Source organism: Molossus molossus, unplaced genomic scaffold, assembly GCF_014108415.1.
Source record: "Molossus molossus isolate mMolMol1 unplaced genomic scaffold, mMolMol1.p scaffold_m16_p_9, whole genome shotgun sequence".
Classification (NCBI taxonomy): domain Eukaryota; kingdom Metazoa; phylum Chordata; class Mammalia; order Chiroptera; family Molossidae; genus Molossus; species Molossus molossus.
This window is the reverse complement of record NW_023425403.1, coordinates 10,251,994-10,263,300: the sequence shown is the minus strand read 5'-3', so window position 1 is coordinate 10,263,300 and position 11,307 is coordinate 10,251,994. Positions and strand designations below refer to the sequence as shown.

Here is an 11,307-nt window from a genome sequence, read left to right as displayed (position 1 = left end):
GTATCTGTAAACATCACTCTGGCATAGTTCATGTATGCATAATTGTTATTCTGATCGATTTTAGGGGAGTACAAGTTAGAATTATACCACACCTGCAGAATGAGCACATTCTGTTGCTAATTACATGGGTACATGTATATTTTTGATCAAAAATTACTTTTAAGTTTTCTCTATAGATATCTTCCCAGGAATGAAAGGCCTAAAGTTCAACTTTCCCTAAATCTGCTCTTTCCTATAACCACTAAAAATGATCTCCCACAGCCTAATTTAGGCATTCTATTTAAAACTACATAAAATAGATTTATGTCCTTCCATTAGAAAGAATAACATCCCCAGGCCATACTCTTCATTTGTATCACAAAGAACATTTTGCTTTTAAACAAACTAATTATCATATCTATTATAGTCAGATAGGATCATAAGTATCCCAAAGAGGAAATGATCTTCCTTACATACTGGACTCACACCTTTTACAAGTCCACAAGACCTCTCCCATCACTGAGTGCTGTGTCCCAGCCAGGCTGGGGACCCCTTCCTTTTTATCCACTTTAGATTCAAAGGCCTATATTCCTGTTTGTGATTGTGGAAGGTTAAAACTCAGACAAGCATCTGTGACACTTAGAAACAAAATCCTGAAAACAAACACTCCCAGTATTTCAATCCCGACCCCTTCGGACACACTTCCACGGGCTCCTGCAAAATCGCGCCACGAAAACTCACAGTGAAAAATGACGGGTGCATCAACAATTCACACACAAAGGGCTGGGGTCCCTTCTCGGCTGTTTGGCATTGATTTCCCTCACGGTGGGCCCTTGCCTTTGACATTTTGTGGTGGCTTAGTTTTGTTTTTGTTTTTTGTTTTTTTGGGAAGTGTCAAGAATCAGTTCTGTGGCACCATCTGCCCACAGACTGGGAGCAACACACACCTGTGGCATTTAAAGTGGAATTGGCAACTGTATGACATTGAAAATGCATATTACACTTACAGTGTCTAGACTTTCCTATGTGTGCTCAGTTACAGTTAGTGAAGCAAAAGTGTACATATCACCCCTACTGCTATTCTGTTGCTACAGAGCCATAAATGTGAAAAGCAATACTCTGAAAGAAAGACTTTTGTGTTTTGCTCTAGCCTACTTAGCAGCACAGTTTAAGTAAACACAAAAACTGTGGTTGAGATGCTTGTCTTTCCAAAGATGTAAACATCAGTCCCAGTGTCGTAAACTTGGCTGTATCGAACGAGACAGGAGATCTGAGGCAGAACGACTATCACACACTAGTCACAGAAGCTTGCAAGCAGTTGGAAGGTTTCTGTAATTTTTCAGCTTCATTGGTTGGGGGGTCCGTACTCGCTCGGAAGTTGAAGGCCGGGCCAGCTCCACCGTGGGCCGGGCTCAAGGCAGGGTTCTGACGACGGTTACTTTCAACAATGCTTGACGTGTTGGAAGCCAGGCTCTCCCGAGTGCTAAAAGAGTAAAAAGGTTTTGTTTTGTTTTGTTTCGAACATAAATAATTATATAGTGAGTTCCAGAGGAAGAGCAAATGATGTAGTTAATGGATTTCCTCTGTCGGCTCGGAATGCCCCACACAGACCCTCTCGCACTGACTGTTTACACGTGACCCTCCGACGGGGCTGCAGAAGCGCACGGACATGCACCCAGCAGCACTGCGTGCCTTGAAGGTGCTCCCCTCCGGCCCCACTCAGGGAAACCACCGCAAACCTGCATGCCATCCACAGCTATCGCATCACTTTTTACAAATACTCATAAATATACATCTGTAATGACTTCATTTCAGGCTGGAAATTCATTGATATGACTGTTCCCTAGTAAACTCAATAACTATACTCTAATGATTCTGTTCTCATTCTTGATTAGCAGATTTTGACTTTGGTGGACTTCAAGCATGCCATTGGCTAATCTGCCACAATGCTGGAAATACAATTCTTTTTAGACATCTTCCTACCTACCTGTTTCAAATGTGAACGCTTTAGTGAAAATACGTTATATTTTCAGATGAGGAATCTTAGATGTTACCCATTCACTTGTGAAGTTTACATGTATCCGCCACCCCCACCCCCACACACATACACACTTTGGTAGGAATATTTATATTTTAAAAGATTCTTAGAGAGTAGAGGTGACTTAAAGACCTTAGTATTTTGATTTCTCTTAATTTTTCTAAGTTAGCAATACTGGAATCTAGTTCAAGAGATTTAGAACATTTATAATTTCAGATGTGGGGGCAACAGCAGAAATAAGATTCCCTGGCCTGATCCATGGGAACTGAATGGGTTTCATGTCCAAGGTCCTCAAAATGGGAATAAGAAACTTACCAGCATACGAAGAGACTGAAGAAACCATAATGATGCTCTAAACACCCATCCTATTGGATAGATTCAAAGTTTACACACTGGGTGAGAGCGGTCCCCCTAACTGACTTAAGCCTGCTGGAGCCAGTCGAAGTACTATGGTGGACATCCTCACTGCCTCTCGATCTCATCCAACACCGACGGCAATTCTGTCTGAACCCTAGACCCTGGCGGCCCTTACTAACAGGTCATTTCATCCTAACCCCTTGCGGCCTTGAGTTTGCTTCTCATCAAGGAGCCAAGAATGAATTTTTCAAAAGAAAAGGCATTCATCAACTACCAAAAAGACAACTGGACATTTCTTGACCACAGAGGGCACCTCCAGAAGGTTAATATATTTACAGAAATAAGTCACGTTCTCCCATGATGCCTATGGTAACCCTGGGCATACCTAAAGTATACTCAGTACAACATGACTACAGGGATGGAACGTGCCAGACTTATGTACTTACCTGCCTGACCTCTTCCCTAAGAAAACTCGTCAGTGGCTTGCCAGCCCCACAGCTGAGGCATAGGTGAGGTGAAGAAAGGAAGAAAGGAAATAAACATGTATACCCCACAGACTTCATGACACAGTCCCTCCGGTTTCATTCTTAATCATGAAAATACTTCTACCTTCCACCCCCGTATCTAACTTCCTTCATTTTTAAAATCAGAAGAGTTACAGGATTTAGCTACTCACAGAGTGACTGTGATAAAGGAACACGCGTTGATGAAGAATCTGTACATGGCAAAGCTAGACAAATGTAAATTATTTCTGTTTTGCATCTGGCAGGTAATGCATGAAATAGCTACTGTGGGTTGGTTTGGGGATCTATTCATTACTAATGACATCCTTTTCTACGGGAAAATTCATTTGAAGGTCCAATGAACCCACTTTTAAACCATCTTTTAAGGAATGGGCTTCACGTACCTGTTGTGTGCCAGGCACTGTGTCAGGCACACACACCTCATTGTGACGGACCATCGATGCTGGTAGCTGTCTGTGCTCTGAGATGCTGTTGCCATGGCCAACATATTAACCGTGATCCATACATACAGTACTCCCATTTCTCCAAAGGACACAATTCACTATTGCTGTAATAAGTATAGTGTGTGTGACATTCACACTGAGGGCTCTGGATATGAAGATGAAAAATTAACGGAGATGGAGTGTTCACCGTAAAAATATCCCTCAAATGTAAACGTTCTTACTTTCGAAATAAGAGAACTAATGGGGTGTCACCTTAAACGCAGATCTCGGGTTCTACAGGCAGGAGACCTGAGCCCAGCTGCTGTGCTGTCCGCCCTCCTGGGCACCTTTCTGTGCGGCACACGGCACCTTAGGCAGACACATCCCTGGCAGTCCTTGGTCCCTCTGGTTTTCACATCATGCTTGACCACAAGGTTTGGGGCCTCAGATTTGGAACAGCAGGCTTTTACGCCAAACCATTTCACTTTCAGTATTGTATTTATGGCTAGCTTATGATTCCACCTTTTCCTCCTCAGTACCCTTGAAGGCCCCAACAGCAGGGACTGAGTTCTGCGAATGGGACCGAACATGACCTGAGCCAGCACTGGAAGCTGACTGTGGTGATCACCAATACTGGTCTTTTGTTCTTTCCAGTCGAATCTTAGCTACTCAGTGAATTATTTCCTAAAAGACCCAAATAAATGACCCACCTAAGATTTCTGTATCTCACCACAGTGGGGAGGTATCGGTATGATAATGCTATTTGGCTAACATACTCCTCACACTAGCAGGTAGAACTTCCTGGAACTCAAATATTCCCCTTTGTAGACTGTCCTCACGCATTAATTAGAAAGGCAGCCTAGTGATTTACTGAGGTGTACAGAGAAGACAGTGTAAGAACAGAGGAAGTAAGTTTGTCATCTAGCCAGTGGATATTAACTATGAAAGGGATACCAGAAGGAACTGCCATGTAGATTCTCTAACAGCATGAAATGTATGGGTGAGCTACATATTCCCACAGGGAACATTTTACCTAATAGTGGACAGACACCTAGCTAATTGGTAAAACTGTCTCCTCTTCGGTACAGCCTTTACCTTCTAGCGTGACAAAGCATTTAAAGAAATGCAAATACACCTATTTCAAGAAATAATCCTATTCATAAATTCTATCTTCTGCAACCCACATGCAGAGATAAGATACATTCAGTGGAGAAACGGGTTCAACTATTTCATTAATACAGGGTGTCCCCCAAAAAAGTACATACATTTTGAATAATTATAAAGCCAGTGTTTATTAAAATATACTTCATTTGCAAAATGTAATAGAATCTACAAATACCCTGTATACATCTTTGTTTTGGGACACCCTGTATTTCTTTCTTTGCCCCTAAACAAACAAAAACATTAAGCTACTGTCAATGTCTCCTCGGCAACTGTCTCTGGAGCACTAAGGCTTCCCCTCAGTGGAGGTTCAGGGGCCAAGGGCAACGTGAAGGGTTGAAACTGCTGTGTGAACAGCAGTGTTCGGTGGGTAGAGTCCCAAAAAGAAACAGCAGAATATAAGGTACGGGCAAATGAACCATACCTTCCATTAGCCATGGTTTTGAACTTGTACCATCAATTACAGACCTTCCATGAGACATTAGACATTCAAGAGGAGAAAAAAGAGTAGACGAGCCCTGGCCGGTTTGGCTCAGCGGTTGGAGCATCGGCCTGTGGTCCGGAGAGACCCGGGTTCGGTTCCCGCTAAGGGCACGTACCTTGGTTGCAGTTTGTCCCCGGCCCTGGTCGGTTGTGTGGGTGGCAGCCACTCGATGTGTTCCTTTCGCATCGATGTTTTTCTCTCTCTCTCTCTCTCTCTGTTCCTCTCTCTCCTTCCCACTCTACCTGAACAAAAAATGGAAAAATGTCCTCCGGTGAGGATAAAAAAAAAAAAGAGTAGAAGAAAGAAACAGAAAGAAAAGGATATACAAAATAACTGGTAGATAAATTATGACTTGATTTGGAAAATATTAAGCAAAAGTTATTGCTTAGAAAAATCACTTAATAGGCCAGTTGTTTTCAGACGGAATGCCATGCTCCTGGAGGTCCCCAGGGCTCCTCCAGAGATGGGCGGCAGACCTGGGACCCCTGGTCTCTCACCCACTGCGCTCTATTTATGTACTGGACTTTCACATGTGTTAGCTGGGAAGAAAAGGTTACAGGACAATGATGATGATGATGATGATGATGATGACAATTGAGAACTAGTCCTATAAGAAACAACAAAGGCCTGATATGTGACAAACAAATGAACGATTCCCAATTCTAATTCTGGGATGCTCTGTCCCCAGATTATCTAGAGAGACAGTGAAATGATCACAAGAGAACTAATCACAATTCTTAATAATGAAAAGAAATAGATGAAACACATAACCGTATCTGGATACTTGTTAAAATGATAAATATTGTAAAATCTTGGGAATCACAGCTAATGAGAAATGTCAATCTCTCCATAGTATTTCTGCATCTCAGAGTCACCAATCTGGAGTAGAATTCAGAAGGAGCATGAGGTCCCGAGTTGCTTTTTGAGGAGAAGGAAGAGTTAAGGAGAAAAAAAAGGGAAGTTGCATAGACTCTCTGAACCCCTGAACCACTTCAGTGCGCTGGACATGACCACCGAGCATTTCATACTTTCAACTGTCCACCCTTCACTGAGTCACCAGCACCCACTAAAAACAAGGGACTCCGATGACAGGACCCTGATTGGGCCGTATCAGTTCTGCAGGAGGAAGGACAGTGCTGACCCGGCTTCGAGCTCAGCGAGCAGGGGCCCCAAGCTTTCTGTGAGCAGAACAAGGTCCATTTCTCTGTAGACATGTGAGTGGGGACAGGAAGCTGAGCAGGGCAGGCCCAGCCACACAGACACTCGGGGTGAAAATGGCAACAAGCTTCTAGATCCACTGGAAAGGTTTCGAGATCTGCTTTTACAGTTGACCCTTGAACAACACAGGGGGGAGGGGTGTTAACCACCCTGCACAGTTGAAAATACACGTACAACTTTTGACTCCCCCAAAACGGCACTACTAATAGCCTACTGTTAACGGGAAGCACTACCTATAACGGAGACAATCAATTAAAACAGAGTTTGTATCATGTATTATATGCTGTATTCTTACAATAAAGTCAGCTAGAGAAAAGAAAATGTCATGAAGAATATCCTAAGGAAAATATATTTACAGTATTTATGAAAAAAAATCTGCCATTAATTGACCCACACAGTTCAAACCTGTGCTGTTCAAGAGTCAACTATATGCCCTGGCCGGTTTGGTCAGCGGTTAGAGCGTCGGCCTGCGGTCCAGAGAGACCCAGGTTCGGTTCCCGCTAAGGGCATATACTCCGGTTGCAGTTTGTCCCCGGCCCTGGTTGGGTCGTGCGGGTGGCAGCCACTTGATGTGTCCCTTTCACGTCGATGTTTCTCTCTCTCTCTCCCCCTCCCGCTCTGTCCGAATAAAAAATGGAAAAATGTTCTTGGGTGAGAAAAAAAAAAAGAGTCAACTGTATATTCTCATTAGAGGGACCCCATCCTTGGGACAATCAGTTTATTCCCAACTCCTTTCCCCAACTCCTACTATCATTCTACTCAATTTTTGAAGGACTTAAAAAAAAAACAAAAAAACACGTTTCTTTATCTTCATGGTGGCAATATAAACATAGAAGAAAAAATACTGGGGAATGTTGGTCTGAGTTAGATTGGACTGAGGCAAGTTTGAGGGAAGGAGCCAACCCACCAGTCCAGATTGGTGATCTCTACAGCTGCAGAAACATTGTTTCAATTCCTGAAAAAGAAGTCAGAAACAGGTTATTAACAATACAACTCACACAACTCTTCACCCTCATTCACAGAACTGAGACAGTGAAACCAGAAGCGTTTCAAGTTATTCTGCATAAAGCCCCGGGCCCCGGTAGGTGTATGCGTGTGCAGAGATGCCTCTCCCTACCGTGGAGAGTTGAATCCACTGTCCACAGTGATGCTGCTGCTGTCCATGCTGTCCAGGCGGGCCGAGTGGGTGGTTCTCTGGTGGCTGCTGCTCTCAGTTTCTTTTGGGGCAAGGAGGGTGAGGTTCTTCTCAAATTTCCTCTGCAAGTCTCTTTCCTTCTCCCTCTCCAGGAGCCACTGCATGGTGCCGACATCATCTCTGTTCTTCTCCTCCTCGGTGTTTTTGTTTGCCCCTTCCTCAGAGTCGTCGTCATCGGAGACGTTGTAATAGTCAAAAGAGGCTTCCTGGTTGCCGCCGGCCTCCTGCTGGCGCTGGAGGGCCGGCATCCCTTGTGCCGCCGAGGTCCCCAGGGAGGGCTCCAGTTTCTCGCATCGACCTGGCAGTGTGTCTGCAGGTGACTTCGGGTGAGATTTGAGGAGGGACAGGCTGGATTTGTGGTAGCTGTTTACAGACAAGGTGCTGTGAAGAGGTTTGAACAGTGTGTCTTTGCTGAATATCTCTTTCCTCTTGTCCAGGCTGCCGGGCTCCGCGCCGTGATGCTGAGTGAGGCGTCCATTGGCCATCCCTTCAGCCGCTGAGCCCGAAGCAGCGGGGTTCCCCCCTGACCCTTTGGGCGACTCCTCCTTGTGCCCTCCAGGCTCCCTGGAGGAATGCGGGGCCTGCCTATCAGACAGAGGCAGCTTTTTCACCCCTTCGGCCAGGGTCAGAGTGTCATGGTCCTCTTTATTCTTCCCCAGAGGCGACGGCGCCGTGAGCACCGTCTCGCTGGAGGTGTTGCACTGGAAGTAGTCATCGGCCGCTGCCTTTGCTGGACAAGAGCCGAGTTCCCCATAGGGCGGCAGACTCTCCGGGGCTTTGCCTGGCGTCAAGAGGCTACAAGCGCTGGAAGGCTCCTTGCTGCCGCTGACCATTTCTGGAATACACACCTCTTTATAGCTTGTGGACAAAAGGTGAGCCCTTTGATGACCGGCAGGCTGCGTGGGCCTCAGAGTACTGTCGTCGATGTAGGACTGGATGGGGGTTTGGTCATCCTGGCTGCAGCCTTCCACCAGGTCATCAGGCGTCCCCAGAGAGGAAGCACCCAGAAGGCCTTTGGAGTTGTCCATGGACCTGGACCTCTCCTTGGCCTTGTTGGACCTCTCGTTCCTGGACCGTCGGTCCTGGGTATGGCTGTGGCTTCGGTGCACTTTTGAGTGGGAGCTCCCCCTGGAAGGTTCAGGAAAAGGCATCTCAGTTCTCCTTTTGGCCAGTTCCCCCGACACATCCCACTCGGGCGTCATGGGGAAATGGGGCTCAAGCACATTCGTGTTGCTGTGCATAATGAAGTTCTCCCCTTTGTGCTCGATGATGAAGCAGCCCTCCCGAGGGGCCCTGGTAAGAGGGTCACAGAAGTCGTACTCCCGGTCACCTGGGAGATCCAGATGAGAGCCATCCGATGGGTCTCCCTTGGAGACTCGAGTCTTGCTGTGCGACCGAGACTTCCCGTGGGACTTGCGATGAGTCCTGCTCTTTTTACTTCTCCCGCTGTGATGGGCGGAGGACCCAGCCTTACTCCTGTGCGCCTTTTCTTCTTCAAGTTTCTTCATCAGTGCAGTGTGCCTCATGACATTTTCCACCGTCAGGTCGGGGTTGATGCGCCGGATGATCTCCATCTCCACTTCCCGGGGGATAGTCGTCGGCGTGTCCTCGTCCCGCAGGGGCCACTCTTCGGGGGGAAACTGGGCGGAGAAATTGGCTAGCTGTTTGGTCTTATCTTTTTTAAAACTGAGCCGGAATAACTTGAGCCCAAATTTTTTGGACTGTTTCTCACTGTCTTTCGGTTTGGAGAGGGTTTCCGTCTTGTAAGAAAAATTGACGGTACTTTTGCTCTTCTCAGTGGGCGGCACCTGGCAGAGTGAAGGAGGGCAGTGTGGGTCTTTGCAGTCCTTGGCAGGTTTCCTCTGCAGGGTTGACGCGTGCACGCTGTGCACGTCCTCCCTGCAGCAGTGACAAGAGTCGCAGTGGTTTCTGGGCAAGGTCCTTTCCCTGACGCAGCCTGAGGCAGAGGGCGTGATGGTTCCGGGCTGTGGAGAGGTACACTGAGACCGGTCAGGTATCCTCTCGTCCAAATGGTACCATTTACTGTTAGTTCTTATGAGGGAAGGAGTTATGAAATAAGTCTGCGGGGTCACGATGAAATAGCCATCTGGAGTTGGGTAGATTTTCCTCTCCCGCACCAGCGTGTTCAAGGTGTGCCGCAGAATCTCTTGGCTTGGGGTGGGGACACCTAAACGCAAGAGAACACACTCATGAGAATGGAGAGGAACACTGTTGTGGATTCCCGATTTTTTAGAATCTGCGGTGGTCTGAAGGCTTGTGTTCCCCTCCCCCAAAGATTCAGCTAGTCAAGCCCCAACCCTCCCTATGATGGTATTAGGAGGGGGAACCTTAGGTTTAGATGAGGTCATGAGGGTAGAGGCCTCATGCTGTGACATTATGGGAAGGAGACCAGAGCCCCTCCCCCTCTGCAATGCGAGGAGACGGCTGCTACAAACCAGGAGGCTCCGCACTAGACGCCAACTGTACAGGTGCCCTGAACTTGGCTGACTTTACAGCCCCCAGAATTGTGAGAAATAAATGTCTGTTGTTGAAGCCACCCCGTCTGTGGTACTTTGTTACAGCAGTGAAACTAAGACAAAATCCTATCAATGTGGCCAAGCTTCAAAGTGTTATCATATAGCAAGGAAACCACATTCAAAAGTCATTAAGTTTAGTGGGAACCCTGGTTTTCTCTGATGGCTCTTAGGAGTATTACCACCAATAACATATAAAATAGAAGAGCTGGGAAGAGAGAGAAGGATGTTAGATAAGGTTCGGTTGTTACTGTTGTTATAAACCTTTACTGAACTGAATCATTAAAGACCATTGTTTTTTTTTTTTAATCCTCAGCCGAGGACATTTTTGCATTTACCTTCAGATAGAGCAGGAGGGAGAGAGCGGAGGAAGAGACAGAGAGAAATATCCATGTGAGAGAGACACGTCGACTGGCTGCCACCCACATGACCCCAACCGGGGCCAGGGACAAACTGCAACCGAGGTACATGCCCTTAGTGGGAACCGAACCCTGGCCTCTCTGGTCCGTGGGCCGGCACTCTAACAGCTGAGCCAAACTGGCCAGGGCAAAGACAGAATATTTTTAAATGAGGAGAGAAATGAACAATGTTTTACATGATATAAATGAACAAAAAAAAAGACTTTTTCAATAAAAGCAACTAGGGAAACAGGGTTGAAATAGCCATCTTGGTACTGAAAAACAAATTTAAAATATATAGAGGCTTCCGTGTATACTATATGGGGGCACTCTATACATGTTTTAAAGATTAAGTTTACTCAATACACTGAATTTTATAAATTCTATACAAGGGCAACCGGACTTGACCGTTGTTTATGGTGCAGTACTCTCCAGTTTTCAAACCATCGCCTTCAGTGTTGAGCGTGATTAGGGCCCTGGTGGGAGTCAGGTCAGATCCTCCTTCTTCTCGGCACAAGTCAGCAGGACAGAGATGGCTTTCCTAATTTGTGACCAGAGAGCCCCAAGGAATACACTTGTGAAAGCCCAGACCTACGTCTGTCTAATCACTGGTTCGAAACTGCTATATTTGCTACATAGAAATTTCAGAAGGCAATCACAGATGCTCCTTGGTACAGTAACTGGTCCTGTTTTCAAAGGGTTTGTGTGCACGTGTATGCCCTGTGAAACTCGAGAGAGAATCAGGGGTACCCACACTTAAGAAAGTATAAATTCTCCGGGCTGCAGTGATTTACTTTGTTTCTTAGGTGTTCTCCATTCCTCCTTGCCAGGCACACTGAGGGGATGACACTCACAAGACTGACACGAATGACACCATCACGCGTCACTTAACTACAGGGACGCATTCTGAGCGACGCACTTACATCACCGAGTCACTCACACAAACCAAGGCGGTGCCGCCTACTGTCCGCCTAGGCTCCGTGCTGTGTGGCCTACT

General features: G+C 46.3%; 1 protein-coding gene across 1 annotated transcript in view; it reads right to left on the bottom strand.

The window, feature by feature from the left end:
• Positions 1-839: 839 nt before the first annotated feature.
• Positions 840-11,307, bottom strand: part of STOX2 (storkhead box 2) — a 101,917-nt gene continuing 91,449 nt past the window's right edge. The window contains exons 3-4 of the mRNA XM_036250034.1: positions 7,301-9,566; positions 840-1,462 (exon numbers count right to left, since the gene is read on the bottom strand). Coding sequence (XP_036105927.1) covers positions 1,267-1,462; positions 7,301-9,566 — 2,462 coding nt within the window. The 3' untranslated portion in view covers positions 840-1,266. The remainder of the gene's footprint in view (positions 1,463-7,300; positions 9,567-11,307) is intronic.